Here is a 20,266-nt window from a genome sequence, read left to right on the forward strand (position 1 = left end):
ACAGCCGCCATTTTGGAGAACGAAGCGACCTCAGATTAGATTGGAAGCGGCTGAAATTTAGCGCTGAAAGGCGAATCGCTGTACATCTTATGTAAGCGATTGGCGCTTTGCAACGCACCCCTGCACTCAACCCATGCCGCTTCACTCAATATATTTGCTGACACCAAAGATTTCGCGTTTTGTTTAGTCATGGTAGAAAGGAGTGAGTGAGTGAGTTGGGGTTAACGCCACTTTAAACAGTATTACAGTTATATCACGGCGTGTCAGCTTAATGTGGGAGGAAAGCCCGAAGTGATGCAGGTCTTAGACGTTTACCACTTCGGTGAAACCCACGAGCACGGGTATGGTGCTGACAAACCTAGAAACATAATCGGGGCGAACCTGGATTCGAACCCACAATCATAGGTTTCTGGCGTGCCCAAGGGACGCAACTCTGCACAGCGAATTGCGGCGCCTTAGACGACTGGGCCACCCGTGCCCCCTGGTAGAAAGGAGATAAACATACTGTGTGTTTTTTAATAATTTCAGTTGGGTGTTACATTTCAGGCTTCCATGTAATTGTTTCCACGTACATTGTCAGGATGAGTATGTCATTGTGAGAGACCCGTGAAGATCCGGTTTAGAATTGGTCTTCAGCAACCAATGCGTGATGTAAGAGGCGACAAACCGGATTGGGTGGTCAGCTCGCTGACTTGTTTGATGCATGTCATCGTATCCCAATTGCGTTGATCTATGCTCATGAAAGAAAAACACAAACAAACAAAACGATTTTGAGTTGCAGTCGGACAGAATTCCTATAATATATTGTATAGAAAAATATTCATATTACCTGACATATAGACAAGGTGTTATATATATATATATATTTGTTTGTTGTTAAACGCCGCACTCGGCAATATTCCACCTATATGACGGCGGTCTGTAAATAATCGAGTCTGGACCAGACAATCCAGTGATTGACAATATGAACATCGATCCACGCAATTGGGATACGATGACATGCATCAACCAAATCAGCAAGCCTGACCACCCGATTCCGTTAATCGCCTCTTACGACAAGCATCGTCGCCTTTTAGGGCAAGCATGGGTTGCACAAGACCTATTCTACCCCGAATTTCAGTAAATATATTGGCCATTTTCCCTCCAAGTTTGCAATTATGTCCAGTATTACTGAAGACTTGATTTTCACTTTAAGTGAGTTCACTGGAGTATAAGTTTCCATGCACTGAGGACCAAACTGTATGAACATTGGAGCTTGCGGTTAAGACGTCAAGTCAGAACACCAGTGATCCAGTGGCCTAAAGTGTTACACGAAGTAGCGTCCCTTTGTTGCCAGGATCTATTGGTTTCGGGTTCGAATCCCAGATAGCCAACGTTATATTGCATGATCAAATGCGTGCTGATGGAATTCGTTAAATTGGCCTGCATCCTCCCTTCTGACATCCTCCTCCGCTGGATCTACTGTTCAAATCGGCTTTAAAGGCTTACAAACGCATACACAGCCTTTGGACTTAGAGTGTCGTTTAAACTGGTTATACTTTATGATCCAAGTATTTTTTCTTGGCGATTGTGGTTAAATCGTTCGGTAGGCTCCACGCAGACCAGGCTTAGATAGTGATGTCTCAAAAAACCATATTGTTATACTGAACTCTCACACCCAAAGTATATTTGATTACCTTGAAACTAGGAGCGTGGAGAATTTGAACCAAATAACCCAATAATCCAAACTTAAACACTGAAAGACAGATATCGTGACTTCTTCTGCAATGCATCTTATAAAACATTTTGATCAAATGGATTGTCAAGATGCTTGAACCCAGCGAACACGAACGCGTTAATGTGTTTACGGATGGACGGCGGTTCCAGTGTTACGCTTACATCAAATGCCGAAATGACAAAGAAATATCAATATAAAGTAATAAACGATACATGTCTTTATCCATACAGATGCATGTCTTCTTTTAAACTGTTATCGTCGAAAACATATGAAAGACGATGGGAAAATAAGGAGTCCGTGGGGGAAAAAGCACACTATTGTGAGATGTTGAAAGTCACACGCCTTCATCATAATGTTCTTGAACAGCTGCGTCTGTGCAATGTTGAGGGTTTGGTTTTCCAGACAAGGGAAACATGGATAGTTTTGTGGCTTTTAAGGTCACCTTGGGGAGATATCTGTGTCTGTATGCATGTAATGGTCTCTGGGGGTGATGTGGCGCTGGAGGTAGCTCCGACCGCTGGCTGACCGTCGCGAAACTCCGTGACATTTGTGATCTTCTAGAATGAAAGAAGATATATATTGTTCAATATTGTTCAAACAATTTAGCCAATATTCTGGTGAAGCAGTATGCATAATTTAGTGAAAAGCAACAGTAACATAAATTCACGGCGTTGCTTTGACGCTTAGGTAATTAAAGTTGGTTCAATAAATTTAAGTCAAAACTTGTGTTATAACCGAATTTCATGTAGACAACCGTGACGTTATTTTAACAATATATCAGCCGCTTATAGATAGTAACGTGGAAAACACTTATGTTTCACTGGGTAGGTTTAGGAAATGGATTTAACGCAGCTTTGAATAATATTTCAGTTATATCACGGCGTATCAGTTTTCTTCTTCACGAGGCAAGCGTGTCCACAAGCCAAAATCAAAACCTATTTTCTACCCTTGACACACCAAGGCCACTTTTCTTGGCTGGACCCTGTCGCCACCTCTCGTAGATCACGAGTTGTTGCCCTTGATATGAAAACGCGACATCAAATCAGATCGCCGTTCTTATCTCGTACAGCTTCAACAGACTACCATAGGTGGCGACCTAGTCGATCAGATAACGAAAACATTCGGGATTTCATCCCTGGCACAAAAACATAGGCAATCGTTGGGGGGTTAAAAGATGAAAAACAAATATTCGTGTCAACAAAGATAGGCAGCGGTAAATCACTTTCTTAGAAAGGTGTACCAGACGTGAATCATGATTTTGTGAAACGTTCTCTGATTGGACTATCGATATGTGCGATAGTCCAATCATATTAAGCACAGGAAAGTGGGCTTGGTGTGGCAAGGGTGGAAAAAAGACTTTGATATAAAAAAAGGCTATTGGATTCTCTTGCCTCAGGAAGATGATCAGCTTGATGGGGTGGAAACCCGCAGGCTTGACGGTTTTAAACGTTTACAACTTTTACTAAACCCACAAGCACGGTTATGGTGCTGAAAAAAAACTAGCAATATAATCAGGTCGAACATATTTGATCAGGATTTGAACCTGGACTACCCGAGCACTCGATTTATGATTTAGTGGCAAGTATTGAAATAGAAACCATACCTCTTTGACAGTTCACGTTTCTGCTGTTCTTCTCGAACCTTATGAAACGTGTAAATAACAAAATTGAAGGCAGGGTTTGTGTAGTGAAGCAACGCCACGATGCTCCAAGCCAGGTAGAGTCTCGCTTGGACACGCTCGTCCCACTCGCTCCACGTGTATGAGTTGGTTACCACGACAACAGCTGACGGAAACGTGGAAACCAGGAAGAAAGTTGTGGTCAATGGGAGTCTATGAAGTCTACGATCTCCCTTTCCTTCTCTGCCTCCATGCTTAGCACCATCTAGAAGTTTAGAATGGATAACTGTCCTTATGATCAAACTATTAAGCAGCGTCAGAATGGTAAATGGCAATAAAGACATGAAGATCATGTAGACCCAAACGTAAACATCTACACGGTAGACATCAATGCCGATGGAGTTGGACTGGCAATTAGTGATGGAGCCATCAGTTCTCAGCCCGACAGTCCAGAAGGAGAAGCAATTAAGACAGGCGAGACATATGAAGACGAGGAGGAGCCTCAGCCTCGCCTTCCTAACTGTATTCCATGACCTTCCGTAGAATGCGAAGGCAACACTTATGAACATTTCAAGATTGTATGACACAAGTATCCATGACGACATGCTTGTGAAAGTATACTGAACAAACACATGCAGCTTGCAGCTCACGTCTGAGATCGTCCGTATGTCAACGTTGAACATATAATCCAACCAGACTCTACCCAGTGCAGTTATTAGTATGACGATGTCTGTGAATGACAGCATTAGAAGATTGAAACGAATGCATTTATTCATTCGGTGTCTCAGACGGAACATCATTACTATGACGTAACTGTTTCCAGTCGTTCCTATCAACAGCAAGCATGGCGCGACAGTCTTCCACAGCCATTTGGATACCATGTCTTCTGTATACGTCACTTCCGTTGTTAGGTTGCTGGAGTTACCGCCCCTGTGTAATCTCCGCGAGGGCCAGAAGTCTTCGTTCATCGTCCTACAACGAACTAAACCTAACATTCCACGGTGGTCGTTTAACGCTGTAAATACATGATACTCAAGAAACTGAATATGAAAAGGTTAAGAAAATTACGGATATGGTTTGGTTCAACACGTTTGCCTCTATTTCAATAATTCTCGGTCAGGTTATATAAAGAGGCACATTTATGAAGGCAATTGAAACAAGACCATTTTTCCGCACACAGCAACTGTTTCATAAGGTCACGCCGAATTTTTTAATCCCTTTTCGGTGGTATATCCTGATCTTAAGCTGTATCTTTTGGCCTCATAGGCTAGGCACCTCCATGTGTACTCTACGTGTGTCTCCAGGATATGGTTAAGCATGGTACATGTCACTAGTAACGAGAAACCTATCCTCTTCAAACTAGAGACACAGTTTGTTAAAAGACACACCTCCTGTCATTTTCATCTGCCAACATGTAACCATCCGATTTAGAAAACATCACGGATAAATGCTGTGGCTAGAATCGACACCAGCTCTCACCGAATGAGTTGTTACAATCAGGATGCAGAACCCCATGAAGCTCCAACTCTCGACGCAGTATGACGTCCCAGTCTTCAGGAGTCGTAGCTGAAAACTATCTTTTTGGTTTTGATTCAATCACGTGTGGAAGCGTCAAACAACATGTGATGAGTGATATATCCTTGATGTATCTCACGTCATATCAGCGAAAGCTGGGACGAAAACGATAGCAGCCCCGCTGTGGAGCGTCTTATCGTGGTTGATGATAACACTGAATACACCATGAAAAAACCGCGCTGTCTGACTCATTATGGCACGCGCAGTGTCGATAAAACGCATTTCGTAACAAGATATCAATTATGTGTGACTTTATTCTTGTGTGAAGGAGCTACCTACATTGAAGTGAACTTACCTGGTGTTAGGTCTATGAATTTTCTTTACTTGGCTTACAACTTTGATTCAAAAACATAGGATCGTTGGTTGAGGTGAAAAAAAAAATTGATGACAAATATATGCGTTTACTTTTCCACACATGTACTACCGTCTCTTCTTTTAGTGGTTAAGTGAAGTACTTTACCTTTTCGCGAATACCTGGTGTCTTCACTGATCCTTTGATATAAGTTTCACCAATATTTCGCCTGTTTCGGTCAATGGAATATGTTGGACAGACAATCGAAGTTCTTTATTATATTGTTACCGGGATTGTGTAGGTGTACAGGAAGACCAGACACGGGTTACGGGTGTGATACTTTATTTCTTTGTCTATTGACAGACAGACACCCTGAAACACATGTATAAGGAATATACACTGCAATTTAAAGCACATCGGGACGTGCGGAATTATACAGTATGATTGAACACATTTAACTGTGTCTTGGGTATATTTTTAGATGCAAGACATATGTAAAATCAAAAATTATATCTGAAGGATTCTTTGACGAAGAACTTGAAATCATACGCGCATTCTCATTGGTTTGTCGTATGTTCACACATAACATTCATCGATAGGGGGACGAGTTTTCTTGCAGGTTGCGGAAAGCGGCGAGTGGTGACGAATGGGACCAAGGGTTATAGTCGGGAAGAATATGGGATTCGAACCTAAGAGCAGAGTAAACTGTACAGAACCCTGTTCACAGCCCAAGGCCAGGTTTTTACCTTAATGTTCGTATGACTAACCTTCAGTGATAACTAGGTTAGAAATAAACCAGCTTGATAACACGTCTTATCTGCATGCCGATCACGATCTCCTCTCGTTCAGGTATTGATATGACAAGATGCAAATGAAGCAATATACAGATGCGGTACACTTTACAGAAATTAAAGGAGTGGTCGGATAGCTTAGTGGTTAAAGCGTTCGCTCGTCACGCCGAAGTCCTGGGTTCGATTCCCGACACGTGTACAATGTGTGAAGACCATTTCTGGTGTCCCCCGCCGTGATATTGCTGGAATATTGCTAAAAGCGGCGTAAAACCATACTCACTCACTACAGAAATTAACAAAATCTAAAATGAAACATATGAAATATATCCTGCAATGGTAGGAAGCCAATGCTCGAAAAAATTATCTAGCATCCCACAAATTTAGGCCTACCATTAGAAACAATTATTATAGTTCAAATACACTTTAGAAATTGATTTATTGATATGTTTAAAGCGACGCTTACCAAACTAACTTATTGCCTTATATCAAACCTCTCACTCACTCACTCACTCACTCACTCACTCACTCACTCACTCATTCATATGCAATGATCCAACTATTTGGTATGGATGACGCCATTCAATATTGCACTTAACTTTGTACTGGGATCAAGGAGATAGCCTATCATGCACTCAATATGTTAACAGTTAGCCAAGCAGCCATAGACCCGTTCGTCCTTGTCTGGGTACATGTACGTGCGACCGCTATTTTGCTGATTGCAAGACATGAGAATACTAAAATTTACGTGGACAGTGATGTAAATACGTATGTAAGTGTGACAAACACATTCCCAAAACCCTATTACTAAAAAAAATGTCCATTGTTTGATTCCGACTTTATCCTGTGCTTGTGAATCTCTATCAGTAATTATCATTATCATTATCATTATTATCATTATATACCGCTCAAATGTGGTTGTATTTGTTCCCCGACCAGTGGATCCGTTCGCATTCCACGTATGATTCTCAACTCCCTGGGGAGTATACAACCCAAGCTGCTGGGTGAACAGAGGCACAAGTAAGTCACTTGCCAGGTGTGAATGTTGTGAGGTGCGTTAGTTGCAACAGTTGGTTTATGGATCCACCGACGGGTAATTTCACTAACGTGGAATAAAATAAAATATTATAAGGTCATTTTTTCCCAAAGAAGATTCTTGTAAATACGTTTACCTGAGACAAACATTTCGGGCACGGTATGAAACAGTATATGTGTGCAGTAACCGTTGTTTACTCCTGCTTCCGGGTTTGTTTGCTTCAATAATTGTTGACCTGGGCATGTTTTACATTTTTCTCTCTACCCAGTATACTTATTAATTATCACTATTGGTTTTAAATTTTCATTTTCGTAATGTCGTAAGTCAAGTAATTATAAATGAAATCCTTAAAATGCCTAAGACAGATTATAAAATTATCGATAAGTTACATATGACAGTGTTTTGGAAAGAAACCAAAATTATTACATAAACTATAATATAAACATAACAAGCAGAAGTTCTGCCGTTGCAGAATGTTATCAAAAAAGGAATTAAATTGTCAACCTGTAAATTTTGATAAGTGAATTACATACCATGTGGATTCCAAATTTGATATTTCAACTTTGTACACCACTATCACACACGACAAACATTTAATTCCTTGATCATTTAAAAATTAGTGACATGTAACTATATACTGAACCTCAAAAGAAACGTCACCATGGAAAGATATATGAGAAACCTTTTTTGTCCAAACACTGTAAACATACTTGGCAAAACTGATCATCAAGGTTGAAAGTGTAAAATTTTCTTGGGGGGAAACACAACACTAGTCTCTGAGAAAAGGCTTCACAAGTCAGTATGTGCATTGATGACTGCCGTTCAACGTCGATACATGGAATGGATAAGGCGGTTGATGAAGGCCATAGGCACTTGAGCCCACACTCTGAGGAACGCCTGATGTAGTTCAGCTGCAGTTGTCGGCCTTGGTCGGACGTCATTCAGCCGTCTTTGAATCTTGTCCCACAGGTGCTCAATTGGATTTAAATCGGGACTGAGGGCAGGCCACTGCATGGTTCTGATGCCATTCTGCTGGAGGAAGTCTTTTGTTGCTCTCGCAGTGTGAGCACGGGCGTTATCATGATGAAACTCGTGATTGAGACGACGTACCAAATGAGGTATGGCGTGTTGTCTCAAGACTTGATCAATGTACCGAGCTGCTGTGACACCATTGCCTCTACCTGGACCGATGTTCTGGAAGAATACAGGGCCGACCCTCTGTGCAAGACCAATTCCTACCCACACCCTGATGCTCGGACCACACCATGAGTCTCTCTCAGCAACACAAGCATTCGAATAAAGTTCTCCACGGCGTCGCCAGACTCTCTATCTCTGCCATCTGCTGTTGAGATGCAGTAACGGCTCTCGCCTGAGAAGGGACTCTTCTCCACTGCTGATGGCGCCAATGCTGGTGCTGTGTTGCCAACTGAAGACGGTCCCGGCGATGACGTGGTGTCAGAATGGGTCCTCGGCGTGGCCTGTGACAGTGGAGGTGTCTGCTCGTCAAACGTCGACGCACGGTGTTGGCACTAATGAGTCGTTGGTCATCGGTAGTGTTGGTGGTCTGATACCGTTGCTGGAGCCTGTATATGGTCCTCACGTGGACTTGAAATGTATTGGCTACTTGCCTGGCGGTTTGTCCAGAATGCAGTCGTCCAAGGGCTTGGTGTCGCTGATTTCATGTCAATCTTGGCACGTGGTAGCAATTCAATAACGAATGAATGTAATCTGGGTGGATTTTTATAGGGCAAGTAATGGTTGAACGCATGCGCATTTCAATTTGCACGGAACTCACGTGCATCGGGTTACCATGGCCGTTGTCGTGATGCATTAGGGCGATTGGTTTTATTGTCATCTGCTTTGTTTTTATCATCAAATTTCATTTTTCCGGACAAGGTCATGTTAAATTTTAGAAACTTTGACAAAACTTACCAGATATTTAAATGCCAACTTTCCATGCAATGTTACTTAGGGTGACGTTTCTTTTGCGGTTCAGTTTATAGTCAGGTTTACTCAGAAAGCAATACGCGAAATGTTGGACATCCTCGTAGATGTATGTGGAATTTACGGATACGTGTAGGCAAGAAGTAGGCACCCCCATGGGTACCAAGAGTGCTGAATTATTTGCTTATGCATACAAGTAAGAATTCTGCTTGGATTGATAAAATAATTGTATTTCTGCAGCAGGAGGGGCCAAGACTGGCTGTGATACACCAGTTGGGTTATATTTAGAATCCCACGTGTCTCATGCTTGTGACGCTAGTGTGTTTGTTTGTTGTTTAACGCCGCACTCAGCAATATTCCAGCTATATGACGGCGGTCTGTACATAATCGAGTCTGGATCAGACAACCCAGTGATTGACATCATGAGCATCGATCCACGCAATTTGGATACGATGACATGCATTAACCAAGTCAGGCAGCCTGACCACCCGATCCCGTTATTTCCTCTAGCACAGTCGCTTTTTACGCTAGTGTGAAGGGCGATGCCTTATACATACAGCATTAACATGTCCAGAGCGATAGTATTATTTTCAACCTGAATGAAAATACAACTTTGAAATTTCGGTTTCTACTGATATAATCCCTCTGAGTCTGACATTTCATATTGAGTCGCTGCCGCCTGAGAGTAAATGTATCATAACCAGCTACCATGGTCACTTTCTTTTGAAGGAAACTTTTTTTACATTAAAAGAAGCTTCAGTATATGTGTGCTTACTATCACTTTATCACATTGATGTGAGGGTATTGGGAAAAGTGTTACTAGGGCGTTCACCTGGTCCAAATACAATCGATCATTTACCATTCCTGCTAGAGGAATAAGCCTGACACATTCCTTGGCTGTTTACTGGTAATTCATTTGCTGCTGACAAGCATATGTTTAAGAAAATATCATCAATATGAATCCTCAATATTTTGCATATAAATGGAGGTGGCACGCGTTCCCAGTCGAAGCGGGACCTCTGAGAGTTTCTAGGGGCTGGGCCCTGCCTGGTCTCCCTGTAAAGAGACATTGTTCGAAATGTGCCTCTGTTCACACAACAGTGACTTGGTACCAGTGAGTGAGTGAGTTGGGTTTTACGCCGCTTTTAACAGTATTCCAGTTATATCGCGGTGTGTCAGCTTAATGTGGGAGGACAGCCTGAAGTGATGCAGGTCTTAGACGTTTAGACACTCCGGTGAAACCCACGAGCACGGGTATGGTGCTGACAAACCTAGAAACATAATCGGGGCGAACCGGGATTCGAACCCCCAACCATAGGTTTGTGGCGTGCCAAAGGGACGCAACTCTGCACAGCGAATCGCGGCGCCTTAGACGACTTGCCTATCCGTGCCCCCGACTTGGTACCAGGTATGATGAGAGGGTTATGTGCCTCTTAATCTCCGAACTCCATAAGACACCTTGGGTTGTATACTCTCCACTGAGAGAGAATTAACGTCTACTGACGGGGTAATAATACAGCGATTTCTTCATGCTTTAAACATCTGGAGTATTATGAACTATGCACATTATTATGTTTGAATATAACTACTTTTTTGTTATGATATTGCATTTTCGTGAAAAGAAGTTGATATTTCACATTATAACATTACCTTGGTTTTATGGACCATGTCTCCGTTTTATTTTGATGTGAAATGAAAAACTTTTTAAACTTTCTGGTGCGATCGTCATAAACCACCAAAGGTTTATAAGGGTTTCGTCTTACGCGCAAATTAAGACATACACTTTGAAGGACTGACCAATTTTCCGATGACCAGATAGCCCCACGCGTTATCTAATTGTTCACGTATTGCCTCCATTGAGACTAGAACAACTCATAAAACGAGTATTTATTTCCTTATCACAATCATCGCCATTAATACAGCCGATGTAATAAGAACCTCACATTTCAGGAACATATATGACTGCCTACACCTCCCATCACAGCGGTACTTATACTTTAACCCCAGGATCAACATCAGGATCGGAGCCCCAATCAGATACCGTTGCAGCGAGGCTTTACATTTCATAAGAGGAACGCGATACCCTTCTCGGGTGGGCGGCCCAGCCGTAGGAACAATGATCCATACACAGACATATTTTTGGAAAGAAGGGGGCTTAACAGGAATTTTAATTGTCATGACGTGGCACAATCGTCTATTTAGTCCATCACAATGATTGGCGTTGTAGTTTAACATTCCTCAGTGGACGATGAAATGCTCCTTTCTTCCAGTATTCGATCAGCTTGTCATCAACAACAAAAAAGGTCGTCATAGTAGATTCGGCTATCCATCTTGAATAACAGGGGCTCGGACCAACCCAGCTTATGTTGTCCCCTAACATCAGGCCTTCCAGAGGGGCCCCTTTCACTGCGTCCCTTGTCAGCCATTCCGACCGAATGCTCCGCAACAAACGGTGTCCGTGGACATACGTGTTGGGTTCACCTCTGCCGACGTTGAAGACTGACACAGGGTTAGAAAGTCACGTGAGTGATGTTGTTGGTGACACGGAACCCGGATGATAATGACAGGGTCCGCCATGACGAAACCAGACAAGCTTGTTGGCTGTATGTGCCGGCGCTCTTTACATGACTGCCGTTTGTATATGAACAGATAGGCTTGCAGCAAAGTATTACCACGCGTGAGTGAAGAACTGAAGACGGACCCTGAACTGAATACCTCTGTAACATGCAACCTTGTCTACAAGAGGGAAACACGCAGAAAAAGCCCTAAAGCTAAAAACAATTTACATATTTTACGAATACACGTTTACAAGCTTAAAAGGTCATCACTGAATGTACCGAATGAAAAGAAAACACCACTTGTATGAAATAAATTCCTATTAAACAATATGGGATCAGGTTAAAGTGTTGATGGTATAACGTGTTTCAGAACGTCAATTTTGCTATCAAGTTGGTTGTCATGGCGAGTGCATAAATATAATATAACATCTCGTTTTGTCTGGCATTTGGAGGTCAAGGCGTTTGTGTGTATAGTTGCATCATGCTTGTTATCATTATTATTTAGAATGACCCGTAAAGATCCCATGCTTGTCGTAAAAGGTGACTATTCTTGTCGTAACAGGCGACTAACGGGATCGGGTGGTCAGGCTCGCTGACTTGGTTGATGCATGTCATCGTATCCCACTTGCGTAGATCGATGCTCATGATGTTAATCACTGGATTGTCTGGTGCAGACTCGGTTATTTACAGACCACTGTCATATAGCTGGAATATTGCTGAGTGCGGTTTTAAACAACGAACAAATCATTATTTAACGTATGAGTGTGTGGTGTATCTAAAGCCGCTTATAGCAGTATTCCAGCAATGAGGACACCATGAACGTACCCATATGTGGAATCAAACCCGGGCATTCGACATGACGAGCAAAAGCTTTAACTACTAGTCCCGCTTATCTAGCGTATCTAAGGTATGTGTGTTCAAGAAGCGTACAGAAACAAAACGGTTTCTGTGTTGAACATCCTCAACTCCCGTGTGAGTTTGGTTTTACGCCGCTTTTAATAGCAATATTCCAGCCATATCACGGCGGGGGACACCAGAAACTGGCTTCACACATTGTACCCATGTCGGGAATCAAACCCGGGTCTTCGGCGTGACGAGCGAACGCTTCAACCACTAGGCTACCTGACCGCCACTCATCTTTAAGAGGTAACAGCTAATGTTATGGTAGTTGAAACCAAGCAAAGTTGGTAAGCGCGGTTGGTCCTACGGTCAAAGGAATCGAACTTGTTTCCATGCAATGGATCTTGTCGTGGGATCGAATCCAAAATTCTGTTCGATTACGACCCTTGATCTGACAGCATCTGACACGCAAGACCTGCATCAGATTGACTTACCTATCACACCAAGCAAACACGCTGTGATATAACTGAAATACTGCTTTAAACGGTTTTAAACCCCTCCCGGGAGTGCATAAAAATATATTCTAACATTTCGTCTTGGTTACGGCGTTTTCGTCCATAGTTTAAAGCATCACTATGAAATGTTAGCGTAAAGTTGTTCATAAAATTAAAAATAGTCTGTTGCACAAAGTAGAAACATCAAAGACTTGCGCCTGCTGTCTAGCTGTCTTAGTTTAAAAAACCCAAATAACATTGAAAGCTGTGTTTAACGAGTCGAAGCGAGAGATAAAATATATTTTTAACAACCACTGATTCACGCAAGCTGAGCCAATTAAAAAAATCAGCAGTGTCACAATTGGTGTTTTTTTTATTTTAAATAATTAAATATTTTACAAGTGTTAACATCAAATACAGATGAAGCCCCTCTTGTAACACAGGATAACAAATGGGGTTAGACGACGTGCATCGTTTAGAATGTCTAGTGTGTTTCCACGCTGAAACAGAAGCGTCTCTTGCAGCGTTCAATTCCACGGGGTTTCTGCACATCATCTGTAAATCATCCTTCTCTTGCGTCTCATACATTTTCTCTTTCAGACCCCTGACGGCAACATGCGGCGATTAAGGAGTTCGTCAACACCACATTCATCCGTAGGCCCTGGGGATGTTTTCTCGGAGGCGAGCCGATAGCGGCCAGGTCGTAATTGGATTTTTTATGTTTATGTATTTTATGAAAAGTCCAATTTCGGAGCCCTTACCGCTGACTATGTTATGGGGGTCTTCAAAATAGTCCGCTTCAGTCCTCCCACAAGGTACAGAAGCAACACGGATGCTCGCCTTTCGTCAATGTATCCTCTTATTGGGGTCAATAAAACTTGGGCCTCTGCTTATAATCTTCTGATCTTCTGTTTTTATCCTAGAAGTGACTTCTTACCTTCTATCATAGGGTCCCGGCTCCCCGAGGAGACGAAAATGAAGTAAATCTTCAGGTTAATCCCAGTCTGAATGCAAGACACTTGAGTACAATGGATCCAATTTACAGACCTTCGCATTTGTGCGTTTTCAACGGGCTGCCTGCTGATTTTCTGTTATCACTGGGGCCTCTTGCTAGTCTCTTTGACCATAGCATACGCCTGGCGTTTGCCAAGGGGATTAAAATATGTCTCACCTCGAACAGTTATTTCAAATACTTCGATGAAATAGGAGCGATAAGTAATCCCTTTCGACATAATCATGCTCAAAGACGATTTTCTGATGTGACAAGCTAGCAATACATGAAAGCAACGTGGATGATGAATCGCAAACATATTCGGGGGTCTAATGTTGCGTGAATTATGCAAAAACGTTCCCCCGTTATTTCACGTATGAGCGCGGGTGGAAACGCATCCGTATTTGGCACAACAGTATATGGCATCTGTTGTTTGCGTTTGATGTTTCCTAGCGTAGGTTAAATATATAGTCATACGTGAAATAGGAAATTGTATTTCACTTAAGAGACAACGGTTTATCAAAGGATGTTTAGTACAGATACTCCATTAGGAGAGCTGTGTGACACATCTCGCTGCCTATAACATTATATATAAATAGCCCCCTTAACAAAAGAGAACCCAGCTTTTAGCTGAAAACTGATACGCTCAATTACCAGTAGAGGCTCTTGAAAAAAAAACACATATGAAATCTCCACGATAACATTTTTTTTGCAATTTCCACATTACTGATGTGGTTTTCGCTTCAGATCACAGAGGCGGTAAAATGAGGCTGTCACAACTAACTGGGTGTTTGGGGGAAGATATGAAAGGAATGGCGTTACCGTTTTTGAATTTCGGTTACTCACTTCGCAAAACAACCGTGGAAATCAACAGTGAAGTGCTATAAACTAAATAATTTACAGAATCTTCAGACATACATTTCAGATGCATGCACCAATACCTGTCAATAAATCTTGCCATGCAGGTGTTGGGCTATTAAACCATGTACATCTTTCAACGTTTGTTATGTCAGATGAATTTCTGAGTGGCATGTATCAGAAAACAAGACGGTTGGCCATTTTGGAGTTGAATTATTTGTCATGGAGAGGAAAATGCTGGACATCAGATGTCAAGGTATGTGGAGACCTGCGAGGATTTGTGGAGGGAGGACTGTGAAGATTTGTTGGTGGTTGAGGGGACTGTAAAGACCCGTGAGGGGTTTGCTGGAGGTTGAGATGACTGTGAAGACCCGTGAGGGGTTTGTTGGAGGTTAAGGGGTATGTGAAGACCTGTGAGGGGGTTGGTGGTGGTTGAGGGGACTGTGAAGACCTGTGAAGGGTTTGTGGAGGTTGAGGGGACTGTGAAGACCCGTGAGGGGTTTGTTGGAGGTTGAGGTGACTTTGAAGACATGTGAGGGGGTTGGTGGTGGTTGAGGTGACTGTGAAGACCTGTGAGGGGTTTGTGGTGGTTGAGGGGACTGTAAAGACCTGTGAGGGTTTGTTGGTGATTGACGGGACTGTGAAGACCTTTGAGGGGTTTGTGGTGATTGACGGGACTGTGAAGACCTGTGAGGGGTTTGTGGTGGTTGAAGGGACTGTGAAGACCTGTGAGGGGTTTGTGGTGGTTGAAGGGACTGTGAAGACCTGTGAGGGGTTTGTGGTGGTTGACGGGACTGTGAAGACCTGTGAGGGGTTTGTGGAGGTTGACGGGACTGTGAAGACCTGTGAGGGGTTTGGTGTATGTGAATGTGTATGTGAATGTGAAGTGAATGTGAAGGTGTTTGTGAATGTGAATGTGTGTGAAGGTTTGCGTGGGCTGCAGGGACTGTGGGGGGTCTCAGACAGTGAGGGTTTATGGGGACATCGAAGGAATATGAAAGGTTCAATTAATGCAAATATTTTGTACATACTTAAATAATGAGATTGTAGTATCAGCTGCAGAAAGAACACATTGGTTTATTTTTTTATTACATAATGTAGATAGTTGTTGACATACATCCGGGGTCCTCGTCATAACGAGCAAACGCTTTAATCACAAACCCCCCGATCTGCCCCTTTGATATAGCAACACATTCAACTGACTTTTTAAACATGACTACTGCGTATGTACGTACATTCAGTGTTCTGAACATAATTTGACTCTTTGTATGCGCACAGTGGTTGTTCAACACGCATAAATAATATATCTAATAAATTTTAATATAACATATATTAAATAAATCTGTCTAAAAACGTGTGTATGATTCGAGACGAAAAGCGAGTACGTGCTCATGCGTTGGTAATGCGGACATCAATGGTATACATTATATCATATGGGTCAATGTGACAAGAAGGATTAGAATGTGAGGTCATACATTAATATGTGCTGAGGTCGACAAAAAAAGGAAACGAGTAAAGCAACAGCATACAAATGCTGTCTTAAGGAGGATGCTACTCATGTTGTGTAGGCAATAATACAATTATACAAGGGTTGGGCAGGATTTTTGTACAATCGAATCCGGGGATTCTGCGTGACGAGCGGTCAAACATCGCCTTCAAGATACCGCGCGTGCGTGCGCGTGTGTGTTTGTGTGTATGTTGAAAGGCATGCAAATATGACGGCCTCGCTTTCGAAATGTCACGCTTGCATCCGAAGAATCAAGTTGTCCGACCCCCCATTTGTTCTCGGTGTGTTAGGTTTGGTACCTCCCAATCTGTTGTCTGACATTGTCAGAGTTCCCGAGTTTGCTGCCAGGAATACAGCCCCTCAGACAATCTGGTTAATGCAGGAGGCCGCAGTGTTGAGATGTCTTCACATTCTCCGAAAGGTTCTCGGTGGGTTTGACTAGGCAGCGCTTCCTAGGTGAAGTCTCATTCGCTGTCTGGGCTGCGTGTAGAGGGGGCAAGGGCCCTGAGCTGATGATGGGCCTAACTGGCCTTACTACCGCTGACTGCGTCATATCAAAAAATAACATTTGCTCAGTCAATCTACGATTTTTCTTTCGATCACGTATTATCTTGCATTTGATGCAGTTTTGCTGCAAACGATAGCGGAAACATCATCAGTTTGCAGTGAAATGTATATATTTTCAGTTTCGGGTGACGTGACAGTTTTTAAACAGCATTCAATGCAAATAACGTCAGTTGTCCGAATCGTGTTCCGTTCTTGAGTAAACCAACATCCTTCAACATTTTACAGACGTAAATCAACCAACGTCCATTAATAATTACCATTCAACAAACGCACATCAACTACCAGTGAACCACACCACACAACAATCACGACAAAACATCGGTCAAAAAGTATCCATAACACAACATCAAGCACGCAACATCCATCACACAACAACCATCACACAACATCCATCACAAAACAACCATCACACAACATCCATCACCCAACAACCATCACACAACAACCATCACACAACACCCATCACACAACATCCATCACACAACAACCATCACACAACATTCAGCACACAACATTCAGCACACAACACCCATCACACAACACCCATCACACAACAACCATCACACAACAACCATCACACAACCATCACACAACAAACATCACACAACAACCATCACACAACAACCATCACACAACAAACATCACACAACAACCAGCACACAACAACCAGCACACAACAACCAGCACACAACAACCAGCACACAACATCCAGTACGTAAAAAAAAATCCATCACACAACAACCATCACACAACAACCATCACACAAAAACCAGCACACAACATCCAGCACACAACATTCAGCACACAACAACCATCACACAACAACCAGCACACAACATCCAGTACACAACACCCATCACACAACAACCATCACACAACAACCAGCACACAACATCCAGTACACAACATCCATCACACAACAACCATCACACAACAACCAGCACACAACATCCAGTACACAACATCCATCACACATCCAGCACACAACAACTACCACACAACACCAATCACACAACATCCATCACACAACCCCAATTACACGACATCATCACCCAACATCCATCACACAACCCCAATTACACGACATCATCACCCAACATCCATCACACAACACCAATTACACAACCCCAATTACACGACATCATCACCCAACATCCATCACACAACACCAATTACACAACACCAGTTACACGACATCATCACCCAACATGCATCACACAACACCAATTACACAACACCAATAACACGACATCATCACCCAACATCCATCACACAACACCAATCACACAACACCAATTACACGACATCATCACCCAACATCCATCACACAACACCAATCACACAACACCAATAACACGACATCATCACCCAACATCCATCACACAACACCAATAACACAACACCAATAACACGACATCATCACCCAACATCCATCACACAACACCAATCACACAACACCAATAACACGACATCATCACCCAACATCCGTCACACAACACCAATCACACAACACCAATAACACGACATCATCACCCAACATCCATCACACAACACCAATCACACAACACCAATTACACGACAACCATCACACAACATCCAGCACACAACATTCAGCACACAACATCCATCACAAAACATCCATCACACAACACCAATCACACAACAACCATCACACAACAACCATCAGAAAACAACCATCACACAACACCAATCACACAACACCTATCACATAACACCTATCTCACAACACCTGTCACACAACATCAATCACACAACATCTATCACACAACATCCATCACACAACAACCATCACACAACACACAACACCCATCACACAACACACAACAACCATCACACAACATCCATCCCACAACACACAAATTCCATCACGCAACATCCAGCACAACATCGATCACACAACATTACCTAACACCCATCACACAACATCCATCACACAACACCCATCACATAACAACCATCACACAGCATCCATCACACAACACACAACACCCATCACACAACACCCGTCACACAACACCCATCACACAACATCCATCACAAAACACCCATCACACAACATCCATCACACAACATCCATCACACAACACCCATCACACAACATCCATCACGCAACAACCATCACACAGCATCTTTCACACAACATCAATCACACAACATCTAGCACACAACACCCATCACACAACACCCATCACATAACAAACATTACGCAACATCCATCACACATCACCCATCACGCAACACCCATCACACAACATCCATCACACAACACCCATCACACAACATCCATCACACAACAACCATCACACAACACCCATCACATAACATCCATCACACAACATCCATCACACAACAACCACCACACAACACCCATCACACATCACCCATCACACAACAACCATCACACAACAAACATTGCGCAACATCCATCACCCGTCACACAACATCAATCACACAACATCCAGCACACAACACCCATCACACAACACCCATCACACAACAAACATTACGCAACATCCATCACCCATCACCCATCACGCAACACCCATCACACAACATCCATCACACAACACCCATCACACAACATCCATCACCCGTCACACAACACCCATCACATAACATCCATCACACAACAACCATCACACAACACCCATCACATAACATCCATCACACAACATCCATCACACAACAACCACCACACAACACCCATCACACATCACCCATCACACAACAAACATTGCGCAACATCCATCACCCGTCACACAACACCCATCACATAACACCCATCACACAACATCCATCACACAACATCCATCACACAACATCCATCACACAACATCCATCACACAACAACCATCACACAACATCCATCACACAACAACCATCACACAACATCCATCACACAACATTCATCACACAACATCCATCACACAACATCCATCACACAACAACCATCACACAACATCCATCACACAACAACCATCACACAACAAACATTACGCAACATCCATCACACAACACCCATCACACAACATCCATCACACAACAACCATCACACAACATCCATCACACAACATCCATCACACAACATCCATCACACAACACCCATCAAACAACATCCATCACACAACATCCATCACACAACACACAACACCCATCACACAACACCCGTCACACAACATCCATCACACAACAACCATCACACAACATCCATCACACAACACCCATCACCCGTCACACAACACCCATCACACAACATCCATCACACAACAACCATCACACAACACCCATCACATAACATCCATCACACAACACCCATCACACAACACCCATCACCCGTCACACAACACCCATCACACAACATCCATCACACAACATCCATCACACAACACCCATCACCCGTCACACAACACCCATCACCCATCACACAACAACCATCACACAACAACCATCACACAACAAC

The 20,266-nt window shown here is 42.9% G+C and overlaps 1 protein-coding gene across 1 annotated transcript; it reads right to left on the reverse strand.

Moving 5' to 3' along the window:
- Positions 1-1,911: 1,911 nt before the first annotated feature.
- On the reverse strand, positions 1,912-4,682 carry LOC139450471 (G-protein coupled estrogen receptor 1-like). The gene is made up of 2 exons (XM_071232179.1): positions 3,321-4,682; positions 1,912-2,274 (listed from the first exon to the last, which is right to left on the reverse strand). The coding sequence occupies exons 1-2, from the start codon at positions 4,328-4,330 to the stop codon at positions 2,052-2,054; spliced, it is 1,233 nt and encodes a 410-aa protein (XP_071088280.1). The 5' UTR covers positions 4,331-4,682; the 3' UTR covers positions 1,912-2,051.
- Between the last annotated feature and the right edge of the window lie 15,584 nt (positions 4,683-20,266).

Source organism: Haliotis cracherodii, unplaced genomic scaffold, assembly GCF_022045235.1.
Source record: "Haliotis cracherodii isolate W230 unplaced genomic scaffold, xgHalCrac1.p SCAF_8, whole genome shotgun sequence".
In the NCBI taxonomy this organism is placed as follows: Eukaryota; Metazoa; Mollusca; class Gastropoda; order Lepetellida; family Haliotidae; genus Haliotis; species Haliotis cracherodii.

What these genes read in the sequence shown, in the direction of transcription:
- LOC139450471 (XM_071232179.1), bottom strand. Translation starts at nt 4,330, where the DNA reads ATGTTAGGTTTAGTTCGTTGTAGGACGATGAACGAAGACTTCTGGCCC. An exon ending in AAACGTGAACTGTCAAAGAG is followed by an intron (nt 2,275 to 3,320) that starts GTATGGTTTCTA and finishes CTTTCATTCTAG; the next exon opens with AAGATCACAAATGTCACGGA.